The sequence below is a fragment of the Antechinus flavipes genome, chromosome 2, assembly GCF_016432865.1.
Source record: "Antechinus flavipes isolate AdamAnt ecotype Samford, QLD, Australia chromosome 2, AdamAnt_v2, whole genome shotgun sequence".
In the NCBI taxonomy this organism is placed as follows: domain Eukaryota; kingdom Metazoa; phylum Chordata; class Mammalia; order Dasyuromorphia; family Dasyuridae; genus Antechinus; species Antechinus flavipes.
In genome coordinates, this window is record NC_067399.1 from 440,299,362 (window position 1) to 440,324,814 (window position 25,453).

Below are 25,453 nucleotides of genomic sequence, written 5' to 3' on the forward strand. Positions count from 1 at the left end.
ACATTCAGGTCCACGTGTGGGGCCCTCAGTGTGGGAGTAGGGGACTGTTCTGGTCTTCTCAGGGTGGGTGGCGGGGAGCTCCCCGGGCCCGGACCCGGGCAGGGTATAGGGACGGGTCTGGGGGAAGCATCATGCGGCGAAGCCCCAGACCCGGTTCGGCTGCACCATCCCACAAACACAACCCGGATTTCTACAGCGATCGCAGCAACAGCTCAGTGAGCGCCACCTCCCGGGACAGTGGCTCTCGCAGGTAGGGCCAGAATGTGCCAGAAAGAGGGCGGGTGCCAAGGTGGAAGAGAGGCCCTCCAGACCGCACAGGTGGGGGGCGGAAACTCTAGGGGAGAAAAGAGAGTCCGGAAGGCGGCGGGGAGCAGGACCTGAAGTGGGGAAGATACAGGGGCCCGCCAGGGGGCGGGGTCCATCAGCGGCTTAGCATCCTGTGTTCAGAGGCAGCCGGAGGTCACAGGTGGGCTGGAAGCTGTCTACAGAATCCTGCAGTCCCCAGCCGGGCGGAGCCGGCGGTCTGTGGCTGAGCTCCGGTAAGAGCAAAGGGATATTCTCGGGGGGTGGGGGACAGGGCCCGGTGGAGGCCTCGGACAGTACCGGGCTCTGCTTTCCTCAGCAGCAACAGCCGCAGTAGCAGGAGCAGCCACGGAGCCCTGCAGCCTCCACCTCTCACCCATGGAGCTTTCCCGGGACCCTCCCGTCCAGCGGCAATCGAAGAGCCTGACGAGTACGACAGCCCCTGACCCCTACCCCAATCCCACTGAGACGTCTACCCTGTCTCTGACCCCCTAAAATCCGACGCCCGATCAGATGCCGACCCCTCAATCCATCTGTCCTTCCTGCACCCCAGCCCTTGTCCTCCAGGCGCTGGGATTTTTTCCCGCCGTGTTTGGAGAAGTCGTGGGAGCCTTCTGCCGGTGCGGGTGAGTGGGGGGAGCACGTGGTGAGGGGAGGAGGGAGGATTGGTGGTGGAGCAGGGCCGGGGTTGTAAGGGAGGACTACGGGAAGAGCGGAAAGGAAAGCAGTGGAGGCTGGCGGGGAGCGCTGGCGAGGCAGAGCCGGGGAGGGGGACAGAGAAAGAGGATCCAGGAGGAGACAAGCAAAGGGGGCGGGGCCATAGGGAAGGGGGAGGGGCCAGAGCGGGAAGAGAGACCTGGACCATTTTGGGAGGAGGCGCCAAAGCGGGTGGGAAGGAGGAATCGGGGCATCTGGAAGCGAAGAACCAGAAGCAGGTAGGGGAGGAGCCGAGTCGAGGTGCGCGGGGAAGGAATCTGAGGCTGGGGGAAGAGAAGCCTGAGGCGGGTAGGGGAAGAGGCTGGGCTAGGGCTAGAGCCCTGTAGAGCAGGCGGTGGGAAAGAGCCAGGGACAGGTAGGGGGGAGGGAGCAGGAGAAGGGCTAGGGAGGATTTGAGGCAGGTAGAGGGGGAGGAGAAGGGAGGGAGGGAGAGGGCAGGAAGGCTGGGGAGGAGCCGAGGCAGGTAGAGCAGGCCTTCTTCCCTTAATCCCTCCCTCGTTCCCTCGCTCCCTGTTGGTCTCTGCACCAGGGAGGTGCGTTCTCTCCGCTTCCTGCTTACAGCCTTGCTATTCTTCAGTGTCTTCACCGCTGGTGAGGGGACAACTCTCAAAGGGTCCTTCAGGGCAAGGGGTGGGGGTGAGGAACTTGGCTCAGAGCCCCCAGCGCACCAGGAACAAACTTTTAGGGAAGCAGAGGCAGAGCTTCAGGGATAAGACAGCCCCATCTCCCATCCCTGCTCCTCAGGTTGACTCTGGAACCTTCCTGGGAAGGAAATCTTCCCGTCCAATTCCCAGACTAGGACATTTTGTAGCCTTCATGTCTAATCAGGCGAGCCTTCAGCACTGGAGTCCTGGGCCCTTTTGCCCTCCAAGTCCTCAGGCTTTTTAGTCCCTGAGCTCCTGAGCCTTCGACCCCTGATTCCCTGAACTTGATTCTCTCTCTGCAGTAGTATGGGGTGCACTTCTGTATTTTGCCCCTGTCTGGGATGAGGTGAGTGATTCTGATGATAGCAGGGATGGGGAGGAGATGGGGAGGGCTGGGGAGACAATTTGGAGAAAGGTGATGGAGGCTGAGCTGTGTTCCACCTTTTCCCCTAGGAAACCAAGGAGTTCCTGACTCTGAGGTGAAGGCTGGGGCCTAGGGAAAACTTGGTGGGTCCTGTGGGAGGGCTCATCCTTATATACATCCCTGGGGGATTGGGGGCTTGCCCTTTGTCCCATGCTCCCACCCTATGCTCCTGCCTCCTGTTCCCTGCCTTTTGCTCTCCTACCCCCCCCTTTGCAGTGAGTACCATGAGAGAGTTCACTCCCAGGGTCTGCAGCTGCAACAACTCCAGGCTGAGCTTGACAAACTCCACACTGATGTGTCCAGCATCCGGGCGGCCAACAGTGAGGTAAGCACTGGTCCTAATAGAACTGTCCCACACCTTAGTCCTCCACACCCCAGAGGCCAAACCCAGCTGGTCCTTCCCTCCCCATCTCTCCCCAGAGGGTGGCCCAGCTCGTGTTCCAGAGGCTGAATGAAGATTTTGTGCAAAAACCTGACTATGCGCTGAGTTCCGTGGGTGAGACTACCTAAGACAGAGATGCCCAGGGAAAGAGAGAGAGACACACCCGGAGAGATAGAACCCCCGAGACAGAGTCATATGGAAACATAATTCTCCCATTCCCTTATGCTCATCTCTGAACCCAGACCCTTTGTCGGTTACAGGGGCTTCCATTGACCTAGACAAGACATCACATGACTATGAGGACAGGGACACAGCTTATTTCTGGAATCGGTTCAGCTTCTGGAATTATGCCAAGCCCCCCACAGTCATCCTGGAGGTATGAGGGGAACCTGGAACCCTTCAGAAGAGAGTAGGGTGGGCACTGGAGGACCCTGGGAGGAATTGGGACCAGCCTCATTTCTAAGTCAAGGTAACCCTCCGATTGGGAAGGGAGGAAGGGGGAAGGTCTGTGAAGCTGAAAATCAAAAGTGAAGGAAGATACTTGTGGATGAGGCAGAGGATAGAGATGGGGCATTAGGGGATCTATGTGGCAGGTTCATGGAGATCCCTTTTAGGCATTCCAGACTGGTAGTGGGTTCTAATGTAAAGGGTCCTGGATTCAAATTCAGACATTTTCTGTGTTACCTTGGCAAGTTGCTGCCTCAGTTTTCCCATCTATAAAAATGGGAAAAAAATACCACCTACCTCCTGGGATGATTGAAAGGATTAAATGAGGTAGGATGTGCTTTACAAAGCTCAAAGTACTCTGTAAATGATGAATGTGTCAGTTTTTTAATCCTTAAAATGAGAGAACTGACAGATGTTCTCCAAGGAATCTTGCATCACTAAATCCTGTGGTCCTGAGTTAGTGACCTGATGCTATATGTCTGTCATCCCTTCTCCAGCCCGATGTCTTTCCTGGGAACTGCTGGGCCTTCCAGGGTACTAAGGGCCAGGTAGTCATTCGACTGCCTGGCCGAGTTCAGCTAAGCGACATCACCCTGCAGCACCCCCCACCGAGCGTGGCTCACATTGGAGGTGCTAGCAGTGCCCCCAAGGATTTTGCGGTCTATGTGAGTAGGGCCAAGGACTGGTCTGCAAAGCTCCCCGCCTTTCCGGCCCCTAAGGGGAACTGATGAAGTTGCTGCTGGGGAATGATACCATGGGGCTATGAGACTGACACATCTTAGATATTTTCCTTGATTCCCATTATGTCTCTATTATTACCCCAGGGCCTCCAGGGAGATGACAAGACTGAAATTCTCTTGGGAAAATTCACCTTTGATGTGGAGAAATCTGAGATTCAGACCTTCCATCTGAAGGTGAGGAAAGGACTGGGGAGGAGATTGGGAAGTGGGCTAAAGGATTATCCAGAAGGGCTGTCTCCCTGTCCCTTCAGACTAATGCGTTCAGAGTAAGATCTGAGATTCTAACCAATGTCCTTCCCAGAATGAGCCCCCCCTGGCCTTCCCAAAGGTGAAGATACAGATACTCAGCAACTGGGGACACCCACGTTTCACCTGCTTATACCGGGTGCGGGCCCATGGGCTTCGGAGTCATGATATGCAGGGAGAAGATAGCAGGACTAAGGGCGAACCTGTTACTATTCCTCATTAAACCTCCTGCTAAATTCCACAAGAGCTGATTTCAAGGATCTCTTCATGGGAAGCTAGAGACTGGGGGATTAGGTCTGTGGGTATCTAATTCTTTCTTTGAAACAAATCCACCTAGATTTCACTCTAGAGAAAACTACCTATTTCCCTTCATGTCTTTCTAGGGCTCTTCTGTCAAAGTATAATATTGTAAAAGTCAAGTGGATCAGTCCTCTTCTATTTAACTTTTTAAACATTCTGTGAACTTTTTTTCTTCTTTTCATCCATAGTCTGTGGTCATTGTTCTTTACCTATCACTATTCCCATAGCCCTGGATGTCATGGAAACAATGCTCTTACCTTTCTTGGGCCAAAGCTCATTCCCCTCATATTTTATTTTCACACAATCTCTAGCAAATTATCTCATCTTTACAAGTTTCAGCCCTCACTCACACACTCAGAGGATGAGTACAATATCCATTACTAATATCCCCTCCAATAGTTAGCTATGGTTAAGGATCTGTACCCTCAAATTTCTGATTTCAAAATCAAAAAAAAAAAATGTTCTTTGCTTTACAGTGAATGCTTTGGTTTTTATTCCTCATAGACTCAACATTAAAACCTGCTGTCACAGGAATCTACACATAGTGGTAGAAGAGATATACTCAAATGAATTGTGGCCAATAACCATAACCATAAGGAGTTCAGTTCTTTTCAAATTTTGCATGCAAATGGGCATAGTCATTGTAATGCATTAGTCACCTGGGCCAATTTTTTTATTTTTAAATCCCATCCATTCTCCAGAAATCCTAAAATCTATGCGAAATAATATACTCACCCAAAACTACTTGAAAGAACATCGATTTGGATTTATGAAAAATGTAGGTCTAATTGCAGCCCCCCTGCATTTTCCAAAGGTTTATTAGCTCCTAAGAGATTTTCCCATATTTTTTGCCTTGCGAATGCACTAACTACAGAATGTCTCAGGTTTGAGTCTTTTTGCTTTTCAGATCCAATTCAATAAGTTTCCTATAGTCAGTCCCATTCCCCACAATACAAATGTGTACCTATTACTATTTTCCCTAGTAATCCTCCCAGCTTTGATCTTCGTGGGAATGAGGAAAGTAATGTCTCAGCAGAAAGCCAGGCATCTATTAATGCAGTCACAACCCCTTCTCCTCCTCCCCGCCCCCAAAGGCTGAAAGCAGGTCTGGAGCTGTGCTATGTAGTATTGGCAATGAACTATCCAGTCTCTGCTCCAAAGGAACTTAAAGGCAACTTGAGTTCACAGGATATAAGGCTGGAAAAGACTTAAGAGATTATATATGGATAATAGTAATGCAGCTGGATGAGGGACATACCAATTATACTTCATTACGGGGCGGGCGGGTGGGGGTACAAATGGACAGTCATGGGATCAGTAGATAGTCTTCTTTGTAAGAGCAAGGTTCATAGAACAAGATAATAGATTCAGAGCTACGTTTTCTAATTCCTTCTCCCAGTTGATACAGCATGAGAAAATAAGCCTGAGATTTAACAATCAAAAAACTTGGATGCAAATCCCAGGTTTGCTATTTTCTGTGTGGGCCTGAGCTTTGAGAGTATTGTGCTGGTAAACACACTCATATACATTCCTGTTTAATTTAGCACATTTTGGTCTTGGGCAGAAATTCCCTATGATTCACTTCATTGGCTGAGGCAGATCACCAATTCACTCAGCTGAGGCTAATCCAATAGAATCTTCAAAATTTGTCAAGACCAATTGGAAAGGACCAAGTGTTGCCAGAACTTCCAATAAGGTCTCACATCTTGGCACTACAGTGAAGCTTGAGTGATGTTTGGCCTTGGAAACTGACCAAAACTGCTTCTAGACTTGGCATAATTATGGAGTTCTTATAATTGCTGCACTGTAGCATTTTGGGCTCCTAGGACTGAAAGGCTGGCTAGTTCCCTCCTTTAAAATATCTTGTTTCTATTTTTAGTTATATGAAAAAATGCTCTAAATCAATGCTGATCAGAGAAATGCAAATTAAGACAACTCTGAGATACCATTACATACCTCTCAGATTGGCTAGGATGACAGGAAAAGATAACATGTTGGAGGGGATGTGGGAAAACTGGGACACTTTGATTCATTGTTGGTGGAATTGTGAACAAATCCAACTATTCTGGAGAGCAATCTGGAATTAGGCTCAAAAAGTTATCAAACTGTGCATACCCTTTGATCCAGCAGTGTTTCTACTGGGCTTATAGCCCAAAGAAATACTAAAGAAGGGAAAGGGACCTGTATGTGCAAAAATGTCTGGCCGCCCTTTCTGTAATGGCTAGAAACTGGAAATTAAATGGATTCCTATCAATTGGAAGAATGGTTGGGTAAATTGTGGTATATGAATGTTATGGAATATTATTATTCTGTAAGAAATGACCAGCAGGATGAGAGACTTGAACTGATCCTAAGTGAAATGAGCAGAACCAGGAGATCACTGTACATTTCAACAATACCATATAAGGATATATTCTGATGGACATGGTTCTCTTCAACAATGAGATTGATGAGGTTTAGATTTGGGATTCCCAAATGAAATTAGGATTTCTGGTGGTCAGGGAGTTAAATGAGGTCTAGTGGCAGCTCGAGTCCCCTGTAAAGGAACTTAGACCCAAAAACCTAGATTGATAAAAGCTTTATTATGGAGATTGGAAGTAAGGTTAAAGTCTAGTTAAGGAAATAAGTGAGGATAAAGAGAGGAGGACACTGGAAACAGTATTCCAGTGGACAGAGAGTCTTTGGGGTGCCAGGCATAGTGATGTTAGACCCTCTGCAAAGAGGTTTTAGTCTGGCTTTTTTATAAAAGGGGTTTTAGCTACAAACTGAAGGGGGCTCCTGGGTAGAGTCCCAGTTTGGCTCCTCCCTGGGTTTCAGCTAGGGTTAGAATTTTCGGGAGGAGCTGACCCCACCCAGATAACAAAGATGAAACTCTGCTTGGGGTGAAGTCCTCTCATTGAGGCAGAGTCAAAAGAGGTTTTCTTCTTTAAGGATTTTCAGTTTGGGAGTTCCCTCTTCAAGATGAACCAAATCAATTCCAATTCAGTAATGAAAATCAGCTACACCCAGTGAAAGAACTATGGAAAAAGAGAGTGGACCACAAATAAAGCATTTCCACTCCTGTTATTGTCCGCTTGCATTTTTGTTAAGCATTTCCACTCCTGTTATTGTCCGCTTGCATTTTTGTTTTCCTTCTCAGGTTATTTTTACCTTAATTTTATATCTGATTTCTCTTATGCAACAAGATAATTGTATAAATATGTATACATATATTTAACATGTCTATCTGCCATCTAGAGGAGGGGTGGGGAGGAGGGAAAAAGTTGGAACAGAAGGTTTTGCAAGGGTCAATGCTGAAAAATTACCCATGCATATGTCTTATAAATAAAACGCTAAAAAAAGGGGAAAAAAAAAAAAAAAGCTTGTTTCTGCCTCTTGTAGTTACCTACCATTGCCTGAGAGCCCCAGTAAAACATAAAAATTTCTAGGCCTGGAATAAAAGATTAGGTTGCATTGCTCTGGCTTGCATTCTCAAGCAAGTCAGTTGCTTTAATGAAACATGTTCTCCTAGTGTAAATTTGGATAAACACTTGCACTCTCTCATAGTATTGTCATAGGAAAAGTACTCTCTAAACTTCAAGTAACCAAAGTGTTAGTTTATGTTATGCCCTAACTACACTCAGCTTCCACTGAAGCCTCCACTGAACCTCTCAGTTCAAAGTATCCTTGAAGCCATCTAATTCTACACCCAAAGAACCCTTTAACATACCCAGCATGATGGTCATTCATCATCCCATTTCCCTTCTGAAAAGAGCACACAGCCTTTGCATATACATACAAAGAGCTCTGCTATGCACAACAAATGGGCCCAAACAGCAGCATTCAACATGCTCTTACACATGGTCTTGACCAAGAATAATTCATTCCCCTGGGCCTTCACCAGAACAGGTAAACAGAAATTCAGTTTTGATTGATCTTTATTAAAAGCATAGGGAATGTGTGTACATGATAAGAGGAATGCAAAATTAGCATAATGTATACAAATATAAAAGGTAAAAAATGTGCTAGGGTCAGGCTGGCTTGAGAACGATTGGCCTATAGTATACATATACATATAACCCAAAGCAGTAAGCAAAAATGTCCACCACCTCGGACAGAAGCTCTGTCTCTCCTCCCACAGAAATGAGGCAGAGACATACTCATGTGCAGAAAGAGTCAGTGCTGTGGTCGATTAGTTCTTTGAGATTGGGGCTGGAGCTGGGTCCTTGGCAGGTTGCACTGGGGCCTTGTGGGGGGCCAAGCCCTTTGCCTTATAATAAGACACGAGCTGCTGGGGTATCTCTGCAAGGACTGCTTGGGCCAGTGCCTCCCGAGGGGCCTGTGGGAGGGAGAGATGGCAAGTAAGAGATTAGCTGATCCTTTTCTCAATCTAAGGTTGAAATCTTCCCTCAAACTACAAAGCTCATCCCCTTGGCTCACATTTTGAAACTGGCGGAAAGGCACAAACTGGACGACGTCTCGGGCAACAGCCTCTCCACTTCGGGAACGCAAGGGACCCCCATCCCCATCCAGCATCTCCATGGCCGTGAAGTCAGCACCCCCGACACCCACGATGATGACAGACATGGGCAGGCGTGAGGCCTGGACCACGGCCTCCTTCGTAGCTTCAACATCTGACACGGCCCCATCAGTCAGCAAGAGCAGCACAAAGTATTGCTGAAGAGTCCAAACCATGAGTATCAAGAGGAGTTTTATCCTCAAAAGTCATCCCATCCTGCTCATTTAGCACAGGACACCCCACGAGCCAGGGGCCCTTCTCACCGAAGCAGTTCCCTGCTGTGCAGCCTGAGCGGCAAATCGGGCGACATGGTTGATAATTGGGGCAAAATTTGTGGGGCCATAGAGTCGGACTTGGGGCAGGGCCTGGCGATAGGCATCTACAATGCCCTGGATGCCTAGAGAATGGCAAGAGGTGAAGGAGGAACATGGATTTGGGAGGCAGAGAGAAGCTAAGCTGAGGATAAAATTTTACCTGAGCAGTAAGGGTTGCTGGAATTGAAGTTCAAGGCAAATTCATGAGAAACCTGAGAGTGGAAATGAGAAAAGCTCTGCATCCCAGTAGTGATCTTCCTTATGACCAAAGGCAAGGTTGCTCCTTGTCCTCATATTTTGTTTCCTAGATCATCTCCAACTTTCCCCAACCCCTCCTTCACCAGGACAGTGACCACCCCCCCAACCCTGAGGACAAAGGTGAGACTAGGGAAGGGCGCACCTGCCAATCAGGGGGCACCTGGGCCCCAAATCCAAAAGCCGGGAACAGTCTGTCCCTGTGGGAGGAAGATAAAGGAGTGGAAGGGAAGTAGTGGAGTTCTTACCCGCACTACCCCTTGCTCCAACCCCATGGGTTGAGATATGAAAGGGGAGACCCAGCAAGGAATCCAGGATGGGAATGAGATGCAATCTTTGAGACTGGACTCACGTGTCATAGTCCTGTACCACGCAGCCCACACTCCACAGAGCTGTCAAGTACTCATTGACGCCAGAGGGGCTCAGGTAGTGCAGGGAATCTGGAGAGGAAGGGTCTCCGTTGGACCCAGTGAAGTCCATACCCACCTGGAAGGCAGAGGAAGAAGTGACTGCATTTGGGACCAGCCCTTCCCTTTCCCCTATAAGCTATTGGTTGCTGTCCCAGGGTACTCACTGTGAAGTTGATCTGGCAGCCACCCATCACATAGTCCAAGAAGGAGAACTCTGCTTCAATCTGGGGATGGAGGAAGGAAGTGGGGTCAAGCCTGGGAGCATAGCTCAGAGATTGTGGGAGGGGAGAAAGAGCCCTACCTGGCAGACCTTGACCCGGATGGTCCCCGAGTTCTTATAACTCTTTTTTTTCTGCTGCTTCTCAGGATGAATACATTCAAACTCCACCTGGCAGGGAGAAGGGAGACAGAGGGATAGGTTGTTGGGGGGTGGGGGGTGGGAGGGCAGAGAAGGTGAACAAATCTGAAAGATTAGAGTACTGTCTATTAGATAGAGAATTCCAGTCCCAGAACTCTAGACTAGAAACCTCTACCCCCAACTAGCATGCTTTTCTAGGAATGCATAGAGTGGGCAGAGCCAGGCTACTTACTGGGGTGCCCTGCAGCTGGGTCAGATTGGTCTGGAAGGAGCCAATGAGGTCATGAGAGCCATCACTGTCATAGTCTGAGCAGCGCACCTGGATGGGAAGTGGAAAGTATATTGGATTGGGAACCATGAAAGAAGTGAATTTGTATGCCAGGTCTAACATATAACAGCTGTGACCTTGGGTGACTCACAAGGCCACTGAGCCACATTCATCCATAAAAAATGAATAATGTTTTATAAACCTCAAATGCAACACTAAGAGTAATCATAAAGGCTGGTTAATCAGCCTGAGTAAAGCCCCCATACCAAAGCCAAGTACTCTATGTTGTAGGGCTCAGCCTTGGTTTAGGCTACCAAGATCTCTTTCCCTCTCACCTGGATGGGCAGGCTGAGGTCTCCCTCACAGAAGCGCTGCAAAGGAACACTGAAGCGGCTCCATGTAGGATTCAGATTGTTCTTAATTACCTGGGGAAAAGGTGGGCAAAACTATGGCTCTTTGAATCTTAGTTTTATCCACTCAGAGAACAGGACATTCTTTCCCAAAATGCCAGCTCTCCACCTATAATAGAAGATCAGCACATGGGGCTAAAGCACTTAACTTTTCCCTTAATGAGTTCCTTACACACCTCAGATCTGTAGATCAGATGCCACTTTCCATCACCCTGTCGGTAAAACTCTAGGAAGGGATCAGATTTGCCCAGGAAGTCCTAATAGCACCAAGAAAACACTAAGTCACTGATTAGGCACAACTGGGGAAAAAAAATTAGATATGTCTAGAGTTTAAAATCTCCATTCTTTTGCCCAGAAATGGACATCAATTCACTACCTCCTCCTCTACCCCCTCCCCATTTCTGCAAACTTTTCCCACCAAACCTTTTTGTCCAGGTTCCTGGCCTCTACTTCCATGGTCACAACTCGAGTGTCCTTCACCTCTTGAGCTGAGATCTGAGTGTGAGGGAAAGCTAAGAATCACCCTGAAGCATTATCTCTTGCAGCCTCAGTTCAGTGATGTGGATACCACAAGCCAGATTCAGAAACTCCTCTACTCCCCAGCACCATAATTCCTCACCGTGATGGTTCCTTGCCCTGCTGGCTTCCCAGGCTTCAACATTAGAGGAAGGGTCACCGTCTGGCTGGACACAATCTGAGGGTAGTGATGGAGTCAAAGTCAATCCTGGGGTCCAGATAATACTACACACTATGCTCAATTGGGGACCTAGTGCTCTTAGAAATTAGAGATAGATCAAAAGGTCCTCAGAATCCCACCTCCCTGGATAACATGTAAAGATTGGAAGCTAAGATTTTCTACCCAGACTTACCCTTCCCTGGATAACATGTACAGATTGGAAATTAAGACTTCCTACCCAGACTCTGCCATAATACAACCTTTCTAGGCCCGTTTCATACCTAGCCAATTATTCCTCAAGAGCTGTACTCCCTTTCACCTTCAAGAACCTTTTTATCCTGGTATTTGCCCTAGAGGAGCACCTTCCTCTTACCAATTCCTAGACCCCCTTCCCCCCCTCCCAGGCCCTCAACAATTTTACTGTACCTGTCCTAGAGTACACTCTGCTCCCCCTAGGAAGTCATCATCTCCCAAATCAGGAGTCTTGTTGTCAATGTCATAGACACCAAAACGCAACTTCTGGACTGTTTCAAAGTGATAGTTGATTGGCAGTGGTCTAGAAAACTCAGGGCTGGAGCAATTCCGGACACGCTCTGTCCGACAGAGCTAAAAGGTATAGAAGGTATAGCCAAAGGAAGGAGAAGTTCACGAAGTCCACGAGTGATCTCCTAAGGAGCTTGTTGGTGATGCAGTTAGGCCCCACTTTAGTAAGAACAAGGACCCCCTCACTTCTTCCCTGCCTTTGCTCCTTAAGGGATCCCAGATCTGACACAATCTTCCCAAGGGACTGCAAAGCCCTGCCCTGGTATGGGTAATACTTTTTGCTTCTTCCTTCACTCTTCCAGAAATTCCCTACCATGTAATGACAACTGCTTCTTCTCTGCTTGACTTCTCAGGCACTTTGGGCCCCATTTATGTAGATCAATGAAGTTACTCCAAAAGCAGGGCTGATTAGCCTCTCCAGTTCTCAGCAGAGAACCATATATAGGGTATTAACTCTCCTGCCTGTTCCAGGGTAGCTGGTCCAAAACTATTGGGTACAGATATTTGATCCCTCAGCCCTTTCCACCCCCACTTACTCCACCGTCCAGTCCCCTTTTCCCTCCTTCTATGTACCTCAGATTCCTCACCTCAGCCCAGCTGCCCCCACCCACATCCTGTAGCAGGACACAGAGTGGGTCGGACTTGGAGCCAACGTCCTTATCGATGAGGTGGTCACAGGAGATGGAGAGCTGTACCGAGGTCACACAGTGGGCCATCTGGGGATATGGGGCCAGGGATCAAGGGTCAGATAACCAGAACCAGTATTACTATAATGACCTCTTTCCCTCCCTTTCCCCCGTTGGATGATTCAATATATCCTTCTTCCCCCTTACCCCAAGGGTAAGACAATTGAGGACAAGGAAATTTATCCCTTTCCCAGACTTAAGAGTAAAGAAAAGGTGTAAAAAGATCATGGAGGAATTGTTCTCTATGACCTCAAAACTATCTAGAAATAGGAACAATGATCCTCAAATCCAGCCCCCCACAATACTCTAATATACAAAGCCACAGTCTCAATCTGGGCCCAGATCAATGAACCACTGTCCCAATCTGGACTCCAATAACTGAATCACTGCCCCAATCCTGGGGCCCAACAAACATCGAACCACTGCTCCCAACCTGGACCCCAAACAAAAATCAATTTTCCAATTTGGGCTCCAGCCACTAAACCAATGCCCCAATCTGCTTCCTGATCACTGAGCTAGTGCCCCAACTACTGAACCACTGCCCAAGCTGGTTTCCTAACCAACAGGCCATAGTTGCAGAAACTAATACTGTGCAATTGCTCCTGTACGTATAATAAGCCTGCCACCCAATTAATTGAAGGTCTGTCCCTAGAGAAGGAAAGGAATTAGGAAATTAATCCCCTATCTCATCTGAGACAGGTTATCCAGGTACAAATTTTTAAAAAGAAGTATTTCCTTGAACTAAAAGTTTCCTTGGGCAACCCTCCCCTTCAACTGTCTTCATTACTTACAGAGGAGATTTTACCAAGTCCTTATCTTAGGCCATGATTTCCCCCCAAAAGTCTTATTTCCATTTCAATACTCAAACTAAATATGGTTAAGCCAAGAGTTTCTCACACAGTGTTCCAAAGTCCAAACTCCCAAATACTGGGTTATTTCAGATCTCCAAATTTCTTGGTATTTTATTTTAACAATTCCATCCCAACATGCTACTCATTTTCAATGTACTACACAGTCCCAGAATCATTGGAAATTGCTGAAATCTTCTTTCATAAAAACAAAACAAAAACAAAGAAATTCAGGCAAAATCAACCCTATCAATTAAGTGGCACTGTGTACAAATTACTTTGCTGGACACTAAGGGAGATAGAAAACAAGATAAAATATTTACTTGTATGGTATTCAAAAGACAAAATACAGATAACTATAATATACACTGTTATGTAAGAGCAAAAGAGAGTTTTCCAATGTTGGTAGCTCCAAAGATGTATGTCACCGTCAATGGAGAAAAAAATAAGGGAAGGCTTCCTGGCATATAAGCTGGGGTTTAGGGGATAATATGAATTCAATAGAAGGGAAGAAAAAAAGGAATTCCACAGAAAACAGGAAAGATGTTCCAGACAAAGAGAGCAAGGCACAGAAAGAGGCTGAGTTGGGGTTTTTAATAAATACAGAATAATCCAATTTGCCTAACTTACTATACACTATGTGTAGGGTGCAAAAGAGCTTCACTTTTATTGAGAAAGTAAAAAGGCAGATTATCTTCTTGACAAGATACAGATACCCAGCTCTGGGACGGCTGCTCTGACAAAATCTTCAACTTTGAACCAGGCTGAATAATTATAGAGACATATGAAGGGAATCTAAATAGGTGACATCTTTCAACCCAGAACTGCATCTAAAAGCAGCCAATAGCCCTTAGACAATAAGAAAGAGATCGCCCCTCAAATAAGTGCATTTAATGACTGTGATATATATAGCCCAAAAGAATGTTTGCAGAGTCAACAAGAGTGGAGAACCCTTGAAAAAAGGTGGTTAAGAATATGTCAGAGAAAATTTTTGCAATTATGCCCAAATAACTCTAAAATTGTACAAGCCCTTTAACCCAGGATTATCATTACTAGTAATATACTCCAAGGAGATTTAAAAAAAAGAGAAAGAAAGGAAAAAAAATGTGTGAGACCCTGGGCAAGTCATTTAGCCCCCAATTGCCTCAGCCAAAAAAAAAAAAAAAAACATTGCATACAAAAATCAAGGTGATAACTCTTTACCCAAGAAATGGAATCCCTGAAAACTAAAGAGATCAAACACAAGGACTCCATGAAACAGCAAGATTTTGGACCAAAATAAAAAACAAATAAGGTAAATGATGTAAAAAGTCACTTAGAAAACAGGTCAAGGAATTTAATAATGCCTGAAAACTATGACTTAAAAAAAAAAAAAAAAAAAAAGGCTTGGACACTACATTTCAGGAACCCAAATGAAAAATGAGAAAATATTAGAAACAAGAGATTAAAGTAAAAATAAATTCACTAGATTTCCTGAAACTCCAAAAGGAAAAGTCCCTAGGAATCTCATATCTCTAACACAAGAGCTTCCAGGTCAAAGAAAAAAATATTACCAACAGCCAGAAAGCATTGGAGTACTAAGAAACCACCTTGGAATACAGTATCACAAAATACAAAATAGATGGCTTATAACCAAGAATAATACTCTGCACAACAATATAATCCTACAGAGGAAAGCAATATAATCCTACAGATTTTGAGTAACAAAAGATTTGATTAGATGTGTGCAAGAATTTATTTTAGCAGTGGTTTGAAAAGTGAATAGAAAAGACAGAAATGGGAAAAAACTATCAAGAAATTATTGCAACAGCCTACAGCAGATGGTAATTAAAGTCTACCCTAAATAAAAGCATATAGAAATAGAAAGTTCATAGGAAAGATACACACACACACACACACTCCCCCCTCCCCAAACCAACAGGATGGGAAGGATCAAAAAATAAATCAAAAAAAGACAGGTGGTCCAAGTATAGGTAGAAAAGTTTAAAAATTCTACAGTCATGTTGAATTTAAATTTCTGGTGGGACTTACACAAAGAAATGTATTGAAGAGAGAGAGAAAAGAAGGGAGGGAGAGAGAGGGAAAGAGGGAGGGAGAGAGAGAGAGAATGAATGTGTGCAGAATTAACTTTACAGGAAAAAATATATATGTGAGAAAATGAAAATGAGATTAGCAAGGAAGAAAATGTAGGCATGGAAGATTAAAGGCCTAAAGATAGGGGCAATAAGAATACTCAATGATATGGGCATAGAACGGAAACCAGGAGACTAAAAGTCTAAAAGACAAGAGTGGGGTGAGTCTTAAAGGCCATGGTGAATAGTACTGAAAACTACAAAGTTGTGTTAAGGGAAAATGAGAATTGAAAATAAACCATTCTGCACATTGCTAGAATGACGTTTTCTAAAGACAGTTCATGATACCATTGCTTGGCTCAGAAGCCACAGTACTACTGTACTATCCCCCAACATGATCAAGTGTGTCTTTTTCTCCTAAGATTTTTTTCCCCTTGAAAATTTCTCTTACTAGTCAAGGACCTTTTAAATCTTTTTAAGTTGAACTTCCCTCCTGATATAGAATTTTGTACTCTGAACCTCTTCCATAGGAATACCTTGAGCTTTATATTCTAACAAATTACCCAGTACAATTACTGAACATACTTTACAAAGTTCTTTGAACAATTTCTTTAAAAAAAATTTCTTGTAAAATGTATTTTGTCATTTCATCATGAAGCCTTTGGATGCCCCCTGGTTTCTCAGTGGAATTCTTAAAATGCTACCAGGATCTTAACTTAATACTATACATGTAACCTGACCAGGAGTGTGTGGTTCTCTTTCTTTCTCTGAAAATCTTAAGGCTAATTTGATCTGAGTGAATTTGTTATTTTGGTTTTTTAAGCTGCCAAGTCACACTACTGATTAATGCAGAATTCCCAAGGGTAGTTTTCAAATTAGATATATGTTAAGCCATGTCCCCCTCATCTTAATATTATGTAGATGAATTTTTTTAAAAAATTAAACATAGCATTTTATCATCCCTGTAAATTTAATCTTGTTGGTTTAGGACTTTCTGAAACTTTTTTTTTAACATAAGGCCTTTTCATCCTTATCTTTTGTGTTTCATAAACCTAAATATACCCTATTCTCTGACTTTAGCCAACTAATACAAATATGCAACAGGACAGAAACACGGACAACATATTAGACCTCCCAGATTTACAACTCACTGATTATTAGACATTAAGTGTTATCAGCTACTAATCCACCAATTTTTATCTAGTTATATTACTTTGTCAACAATAAAATAAAGTTTCACCCTGTAGTTTTCTGAAATTCACCCTCCCCATCATCTTTGAGACTTTTCAACATCAAGGAAATCTGGACTTGTAATTTCTTTCTCTCCTGAAGAACAACTAAATTAATTTAAATGGTTAACATATCCCAAACCATCTTGTTTCCTAAGATGGACTTCAATTATACTTTTTCATGCACATAACAGAAACTAAACAGTGTAGCAGATAGTGTTATTCTGACAAGTCAGTAACTAATCACTCCATCTCTTGTTTCGTCTGTAGAATGAGCTAGACTTGACAACTCTAAACTCTTTGTCTTTGATCCTGAAATTGAGTAATTCCACTTGTCATCTATTATCATCTTCCCCCTTAACACTGGCTCTTTTCCTCTTCCTTTGTTAATTTTCTTGTATCAAATAGCTAAAAGAAAAGGATTTTAGATAACTATATTAGCAGGCTGGCTTCAGGATGAATTGTTTTCACCATAACAACTTTTGAAGAGTATTTATCCCTACTTTGATATGGATCAATAAGAATTTATAAGGAAGGAAATCATAGATTCATTACATATCTAAGTATTTGATTTTTTAAAAAACATTTTCCCATAATCTTTAGGTCTCCCTTAGCATTCCTGACAGTTCTTACATGTTTGAACCAGCAAGAATACTCTTTCCTTGGTTGTCTTGCTTTCATCTTTTTACATCGGTCAAAGTCTTGAGGATCTCTTTTTATCCTCATTGGAATTATCACCAAATAGTAAGAATTTTATTAAAGAGATTACCATCCTTCTTGATCTTCATTCCTTTTCTAGAGCCTTATGGATCCCTTCTCTACTAAAGTGCTTATATTCTTTTCAAAATGCAACACAAAACTCACATTGTCCAATTAATCCTATTTCATTCTGGTCCCTTCTCCACTCTGTAGCCTCTGACACTGCTAGAATGCATTATATTTACTTGATTATCAAATTCCCATTACAAGAAATCAAATGGTTCTTTACAGATTCTGCTAAATTGGTATTATGCTGAGTGAAATGTTCTATTGAAACATGGACAGAAAAAAGTGAGTCAATTAATGGCCTGAAAATATATCATTAAATAGTTTTACAATGTGTTCCAGGATTTTTATTATTTATTTTTGCCGTGACACATGGCATTTTGTTTGATTCTTCAGTTTCTGTATTGTCTTCCTCAGAGAAGGGATTACCAAAGGTGCTCTTCTCTAATATACTGCTCTTCCAACTTCTAGCCCAGCACATACATTGAAGTTCAATCATGATTTCTGATGAAAGTAAAATAAATTGGAAGTTCTGAAAAAATTAGGGTTGATCTTCAGAAATAATAGTTCTGAAAAAATTAGGGCTGATCTTCAGAAAAGTAGATCTAATCTAGGTAGCTAAAGCCATTGAGAAAGGGATTATTGTCTTATTTAGATCTTTGCAACTCTCACCAATTTTCATTTCCTCAAAACTCCTATAACCTACACCTGTGGCTCTTCACCAGGGGTTCATTAAACATAAAACACATGTACCTACATTTTGATCACTATATTTAAATATAATTGATTTCCTTTGTAATTCTATTCATGCATTTAAAAATATTTTGAGAATGGGTACAGACTATCAAAGAAATTCATGACATAAGCCAGTTAAGTTATTACTTACAGAGATTTCAACTACTCATTGGCCCAGAGTTCCCTAAAGTTTGGGCAGTGATTGATAATCTGCCATTGGATAGACAGTTGCTATCAGAAGTGTCCCAGAGCCATGTGGGTTGGATGTTTCCTCTTTCTAGGAACATTCCTTGAAGTCTAGGACTGAGATTTAATCAATCAATGTTCAGCAAAGAGGATGACCCCACTCTTTTTCTTCTCAGGGTCCCAATTAGATTCGATTCAAAAGACTCAATTCAATAAAGCTTTTTAAGGAAAGGTCATCATTGTATCTGTCCTTTGCACCAGTGACCTTAAACAGTCCCCAAATGACAGTTTAAGTTAGGACTTCCTTTCTTCCCCTGGTGTCCAACCATATCCTATCCCTCTACCCTCACCACCATAATAGTATATAATCTACACAATAGCAAAGGATGATGTAGCAGCAGGGGAAGGAGACCCTCTGAAATGGGAAAAAAAGCTTGAACCACAGATATACTAGGCAGTGAAGAGTCTGGGAGTGGCAGCACCATTTTTCTGATTAAGTCAATAGGACATTTCTGGCACTTCTGAAGCCAACTCTCTCCAACAAGGAAATACAGTCAGCCCCTCCCTCCTTGTATGATATCCCACCAACCCACAGCTCACCACTTCACAACAGCTCCAAATAGTGCCTTCCCCAATGGCAGATGGTGACAGCTCCATGATGGCAGGGGCCATGGCTTCTTCTGTGCATGTACCCTGATACCCATCAGTGCTCAGGACTTAACTGGTGTTTGAAACTGAAGGTGACTATAAAAATATTCAAACCTTTTCCCTGACTCGCTCCTAAAACAACTACAAAGACTTTTATGGACTAAAAATGGTCAAACTCAGAGGAAAAAAGTCAGGGCCCATACTTCCATGCATAAAACCTTTCTGAGGATGGACTGTCAAAGGAATACTTCTCATTGGGTCAGATCTGGGTGGATCAGAAATTATAATCAGAGACCCTCATCTATTAATATACAGATTTTTCTCTCTCTCCCTCAAATATTTTCAGGTAAAGGTCTGGGCCAGGTTCTCCAAGATCGTTCAGGACTATCCCTCGCATCTAAAAAGCACTTCAGATTCTTTCCACAATTGGAGAAACAAAATGACCTAAATCTTATATGTGGAATTAGATTTCCAAGGGATATATAATTTTGGGATGCAAATATTCTAAATATTTGGGAATTTATATTCTAATATATAATTTAAAAAGAAAATTGGCAAGCATACTTTATCTTTTCTGGACAGGTTGTCAAACTGAAATATGGGAAAACATTTCATAATACATATTGTGGAAATAGGAATAGCTAAGGCAAAAAGTCATATGCCAGGCATCTCATCTATCCATACCAATTAGTTTAGAATGGGTTAAAAATGGTCCGGGATTAAATATCTGGCCAGCACAGTTTATCCTAAGACTTCTGAGAACCAGATGGTAACTTGAAAATGATTATTTTCAATAATCTACTTGAAAAACATTCATTTTATAGATGGAAAAATTAGGGAGTAATTTTTCACTTCATTAAAGGATTCCTTATAGGATTCTTCTAAAAGGAAAGTTACTTTAAAAAATGGATCCAATCTATATAAATTATTCCCTATTTCAGCAAATCTCCTGTAAGCTCCACTCATATATGCTGAATCCCTCATTTAAAAAATCCTTTTATACTCTCTCTGTACAGCCTTTCTGCCTCCTATCTCTATGCCAATGGCACAGCCTGCTCTTGCCCTAGTTTACTAAACTGTACTAGTAAAGCAGCAGAGGGACATACAAAATTTTGGCCAAATAAAATGAAAGTTCTGCTCAATAACTTTTTTTGTAAGTACTAATTTTAATTTCAATCTTCTTTTAGAAATAAGGAGATTGGGCCAATTATTTACCTTTTGGGGCCTCAAATAATAGAGTTGGGACATAAATCTGCATCTTCTGCCTAAAAATTCTGTGCTTTTTGACTATAACATGCTACTTTCTAGTCACTTTAAGCATTCTCATGCAGCAAATGAAGAATTTCGAGTAGTTCTTAAAATTCATATATAAAGCACCTGGTTTGTAATTTCTTCAGGGAGAGACATGGAGTGAGGTGGGAGGACTGCTTTAGGAAAGTGCAGATTGTCATGAGAAACAGAACTGCGCTCTGATCAGCCCAGAAGAATCAGTAAATGAGTGCACATGATTAAAACATTTCTCAGGAATGGCAGATACTACTGAGGACCAGCCAATAAATAATCGGAGTAAGAAAAGAGGAAAAAGAAAAGTGAGGAAACCAACATCAAAAAGCAAGGAAGTCCTATAAGCAGAGCACCTGAATTTTGTCTACAGCATATTAACAGACTACATGTAGATAGTCTTTGTTAAAGGCTGGAAGTAACTCCAGAAAGTAATTGGGGTACAACTTCCTTAACTATGGATAGTATTTTATAATTAGCAGATTCTCCAGAGGCTGAAAGATCAAAATTTCTTGTCTCTATCTTTAAAACTACCTAAAATGTTAGGGCCCTCATATCTCTAACATTCAACCAAAAACTTGTTGAAATCAAAGAGCAGACTTCATTCTTGTGAATATAACTAGGAAATTAGCCTCCAAAAGCTTGTAATGTGGTTGTTTCCAATCTCCTCAATTATACTTCAAGATTATAGTATGTATATTATGCATTATTCTTAATCTCTCAGTGCCTAACAGTCTGTTTTTCCAATGGGACATAGCAAAAATCAGGTCCACCTAGGCACCCTGATCTTTTCTAGATCTTGTTCCTGTGATTTAAGGAAGTGATTTTTCAACTCACAGCCAACTGGGCACACAATAGAAATACCAGCCTTTCCCTTTCATATCTTTTAACCTACAAATCTCTTTAGTTTACAATTTGCTTACATAGACCAAGTGGACCTTCCAACTAGCAGAGCTTTCTTCTACTGTGCCCTTCAGTGTTCCTGAAAGGACCAGATGCACAAGTAGCCCCAGTCATTGCTTGCTGGAGATTGGTAATAATGGCTAAAGCCTGAAGAGCTTTAAAGCCATTTGGAAGGATCAAAAATGGAAAACTGGAAAGCTAAAACAAATCTGTTTAAAGTTCTTTTAGGTGTCTTGGAACCCAAGGTGTTCACCCTGTTCATTCAATTAGATGTGGATTGAGCAAAACCTTCTTGATGTTAATCCCTAAATCACTTTCGGAGACATAAGTGAAGACCAATAAACTCACTTTAAACCTTTGTTTGGTTATGCAGCATCACAGACAAAATGGGTTAGTTCTTCATTATCACTATAACACACAACTATTATGGATAATGGAGAAGAGGTTAGTAAGGGCATTAATTTAATTCCAAGAGTGCTGGTGGTGATTAAGAGGACAAGGAAAGTGCTATTCTTTTCTTCTGAGAGTACTACTGGCCTTATATAATATACTATCTGTTTCAAGCATTCTAGAATATTGTCACTTTCTGCAACTTGGGTTTCTCCTTCCATCCTCCTTTGTATTAAGGTTTCCCCAACTTGACTAAAATAATGATTCACTGGTGGTAGAACATGAACATTTCACAACTCACAGAAGCATCAACCAGTTCAGAGGCTTGTCCTATATATTCCTCAAGGGTTACGGGAACTGCTGATACTTAACACCTTTTATTGGATATGATTCAAGCCCACCCCTTCCCCACCCTTAACACCTTTTATTGGATATGATTCAAACCCACTCCCTTCCCCACCCTTTGAACAAAGTGCATATCATGCTAAAAAAAATTTTACTTTTAAAAGTCCTCCCCCCACCCTAAAATTTTTGTCAAAAATTAAAACACAAAAGCACCAAAATGTGATGCTCTCATATTGCAACCAACAACCAAATGGGGCAATAGTGAAAGTTCTGAATCAGGTTTCAACCTTTTTCCAGGAGTCACAGAAGAATGACCTATTTTTTCCTTTAATTGTGAAGCAGGTTTGGCCCATGGATAACAACATTGTTCAAGTATACGTTGGACTAGTTCCCTTTCAACTTTGGGACTCCATTTTGTCATCTTACAGACCCCTAAAGAAGATGGAGAATTTGGGAGGAAAGGGCATTGGACAATAGGGGAAAAAATAAAATGACTTTAGGCATGTGATAGAATAGCACCAAGGAATCATGACACGACATCAGAGCAGCATAATGTCATGAATTGTGCTCACTTCTTACCATCACCTTAGATTCCTCCTCTCCTCCCTCCCAAAGGTCGTTTCCTAGCCTATATTATCTCATTTTTTTCTCACCCTACCCTAAAATTTCAACAGTAATTAAGATGGGATAAAGAAAAACTATTTTGCCATCTACATCCAGAAAAAGAACTAAGGAGACTGAATGAAAATCAACACATGCTATATTTACTTTTTTAATCTCTCTGGTGGTTTTTCTCTTTTGCTGATTTTTCTCTCTCAACATAATTTATAAAGCAGTATGTTTAAAAAAAAAAAAAAAGAAAACCTATTTTACATATTTCTAACAATAAAAAGGTTATTTTTCTTGTCTTAAATGGAATGGTATCAGTTGTCCCACTCATGACAGGATTTAGAGCTGGAAAAGAATTCAGACATCAATCCAATCCCATCATCACTTTATGGCCAAGGAAACTGAGATAAAAGTGACTTGCAAAGTAGTAAACTAAGTTAATGGTGAAATCAGGACTAGATCCCACTCCCAGGGCCAGGGTCTTCCCATTATGCAAACTCTCCTTGGGTATTTTCCCTTCATTGCCTTGAGTCTTTCAGAGCCGAAGTTTTGTTTTCCTGGAGTAGTTGTTGCTCTAGCCCCCTCAAAAAGAGGACTGTAGTTTCTGCATTTGCAAAGTTTCAAAACTTTCTAATGTAAGGGTTTCACTTTCCTGAGTAATGTTTCCTGTTCCCTGGGACTAAAATGTCTATATGGAGATCTCTTTTGATCCTTTCCAGATACCACAGAATAGACCCAAACCCAGGAAGATATCGTGTGTTAAATGTTGTTTCTGGGTTTTTGGAGAAAAGCTACATTCCAAGCCTTTTTATGAGGCTCCCTTGTAAAGCAATATGCAAGGGCCTGGTATAAACACAGTAAGCACATATTAAATAATTAAAATTTACCTGAGCAGTCACCAATCACCAGAAGATCAACTTATTCATATTGTAGTACAGGAGACTGGTCCATAACAGCATCAGAATAAGACGTGTAAATTTACTAACCAGTGTACTTCAATTAGATCTTTACACTAAACTGTTCTCTCCCACACTTCATTCTTTCATGTCATCTTTTATTGATGAAAATAAAGATAGCCAAAAGTGCAGTTTCTACTACATACTACAAGTTCTTCTTCTTCTTCTTCTTTTTTTTTTTTTTTAAGGAAAAGGAAGAGAGAATCCTAACATTAGCTGATCATTTGTTGGGAATGAGGGACCTATAAGGAAGAATATTGCATCAACAGCTATATAAATAATGTGACAAAATCTCACTAAGGGACTGACATCATGCACAAGTGAAGTCCAGTTGCCTTCTGAATAGTCTTCGGTTATATAGTTAGTTTGCTTCCTAAAAAGAAATGTCCTTTTAGGATGGGGATTCTATTTTAATGAAGATTTATGGAAGCTGTATTTACTGGTAATTTCTTATTCTCAATCACAGTTCAAGAATTTAAAATCAACCACTCAGCTGGACACTCTCTATACATTATGTGTGTGTGTGTGTGTATAAATACACATACACATATGTAGATCCATTACCTGAAACATGTATCATTTCACACAGGTTCAAAAAAGAACCAAGTATTTGGAAAAGGGGAAAAAAAGGTCAAACTACCCTGCAATTAAAGAAAAATTCACTAAGATAATTGTACTCCTACATAATTGTGTTTTGGATCTGATTGCAAGAAATAATCCAATATAAATATTTGCTGTAATTACTGTTGAAAAAATACAATTGTGTGCTGTTTAAAAAAGCTTTTCACTTGCTAAAATCAAGTTATAGGAAGCTGAGAATAGTAAAGAAAAGGAAGCCCAATTTTCCCCAGAACTTTTGCCTTGCTTCCAAGTTTGAGAAAAGATATTACACTTGTTAACTTTCTTCAAAAAAACAAAAAACAAAAAACAGCTTACTGCCAGGAAATATTCCCCAAACCACCCACCAAAGCAACACACATGCTGAAATATTCAGCTTCAGAGATATGTGAGTGAAGGTGTTTTATGAATTTGCCTTTGAGTTTTCTTTTACTTTCCTCTACAATGGTCAAAACACTTTTGCATTTATCAGCCAATTCCTTCACCTTCCAGGACTCCTTCCATGGAAAAAGAAGCTAGCTTAGCCTCTTACTTCTTTCTTCCCTAACCCTCCCAATATCTTGACATTTAGCAGTAGAAATACTATCAGATTCTACAATGAAAAGTGCAAAAGCCATGATGTTCTTTGTAATGGTATTTAACATGTAATCCTGTTTCTTCCCTGCAGTCCAGACATCCTCTTCTTTCCTTACTTCATCATAAGCAGAAACAGATAAACAACAAATGTCTGCCCCAGAGATCATTCTGCCTTCAACTCTCCAACCTCCATCCGTGGCATTTGTCAGGACACTTCAAAAAAAATACCTGGTAGTAATGTTTAAGAACAAATGTGTCATATTTCCCCATAACAATGTTACTTTTTGAAGCTCAATAAAGAACTCTTGTCCAGTTGAAGCATTAAAAGCATCAGCCTGTTTTTATTTTGTGACAATTTTATTGAACAGTATTTTAAGACTTCATCTTTATAAACAAAGCTCTGCTGAGCAGTACTGAGGCAGCACCTGCAAATAATGCTGTGGCCATATCAAGAAGAAGCCATTTTATCAAGCATTTGGTTTCTTACCAGTTTAAATTCTTGTAGACCAACCAACATGACAGCTTAAATGTAGGAGAATTTTTCAAGGATTGGAAATAGCTTAGAGCAGAAAGCGGCTACTGTTGGAATGTTTTTCAAAAGAATCTCATAACCAATTTCATTTAGGAAAGCTACCCCTTTTAAGGATAACATCCTACTTCACTGGAGTCAA

General features: G+C 42.1%; 2 protein-coding genes across 8 annotated transcripts in view; one reads left to right on the forward strand and one right to left on the reverse strand.

Moving 5' to 3' along the window:
• On the forward strand, positions 1-7,269 carry SPAG4 (sperm associated antigen 4). 4 transcript variants are annotated; one of them, XM_051979204.1, is made up of 13 exons: positions 1-250; positions 448-539; positions 623-733; positions 857-929; positions 1,550-1,611; positions 1,967-2,010; positions 2,118-2,143; positions 2,305-2,413; positions 2,509-2,584; positions 2,731-2,846; positions 3,415-3,582; positions 3,742-3,831; positions 7,135-7,269. In XM_051979204.1, the coding sequence occupies exons 1-13, from the start codon at positions 132-134 to the stop codon at positions 7,213-7,215; spliced, it is 1,167 nt and encodes a 388-aa protein (XP_051835164.1). In that variant the 5' UTR covers positions 1-131; the 3' UTR covers positions 7,216-7,269. The 4 variants fall into 4 exon arrangements, with proteins under 4 accessions (XP_051835164.1, XP_051835162.1, XP_051835163.1 ...); XM_051979202.1 differs by lacking the exon at positions 7,135-7,269 and adding an exon at positions 3,959-4,147 and having other exon boundaries at positions 3-250; XM_051979203.1 differs by lacking the exon at positions 7,135-7,269 and adding an exon at positions 3,959-4,147 and having other exon boundaries at positions 3-250; positions 626-733.
• Positions 7,270-8,102: 833 nt separating this feature from the next.
• CPNE1 (copine 1) overlaps positions 8,103-25,453 on the reverse strand; it is a 32,137-nt gene continuing 14,786 nt past the window's right edge. For all 4 annotated transcript variants that reach the window (XM_051979197.1, XM_051979199.1, XM_051979198.1 and 1 more), the window contains 15 exons: positions 12,523-12,651; positions 11,819-11,998; positions 11,336-11,410; positions 11,140-11,211; positions 10,893-10,973; positions 10,642-10,731; positions 10,271-10,357; positions 9,982-10,068; positions 9,845-9,904; positions 9,623-9,756; positions 9,416-9,470; positions 9,176-9,227; positions 8,965-9,098; positions 8,623-8,859; positions 8,103-8,521 (listed from right to left, as the gene is read on the reverse strand). In XM_051979197.1, coding sequence (XP_051835157.1) covers positions 8,375-8,521; positions 8,623-8,859; positions 8,965-9,098; positions 9,176-9,227; positions 9,416-9,470; positions 9,623-9,756; positions 9,845-9,904; positions 9,982-10,068; positions 10,271-10,357; positions 10,642-10,731; positions 10,893-10,973; positions 11,140-11,211; positions 11,336-11,410; positions 11,819-11,998; positions 12,523-12,651 — 1,620 coding nt within the window. In that variant the 3' untranslated portion in view covers positions 8,103-8,374. The remainder of the gene's footprint in view (positions 8,522-8,622; positions 8,860-8,964; positions 9,099-9,175; positions 9,228-9,415; positions 9,471-9,622; positions 9,757-9,844; positions 9,905-9,981; positions 10,069-10,270; positions 10,358-10,641; positions 10,732-10,892; positions 10,974-11,139; positions 11,212-11,335; positions 11,411-11,818; positions 11,999-12,522; positions 12,652-25,453) is intronic.

Coding starts and splice junctions, on each gene's coding strand:
- SPAG4 (XM_051979202.1), top strand. CDS start 132: ATGCGGCGAAGCCCCAGACCCGGTTCGGCTGCACCATCCCACAAACAC. Junction 540..622: donor CGGTCTGTGGCTGAGCTCCG/GTAAGAGCAAAG, acceptor TGCTTTCCTCAG/CAGCAACAGCCGCAGTAGCA. Junction 2,414..2,508: donor TCCGGGCGGCCAACAGTGAG/GTAAGCACTGGT, acceptor ATCTCTCCCCAG/AGGGTGGCCCAGCTCGTGTT.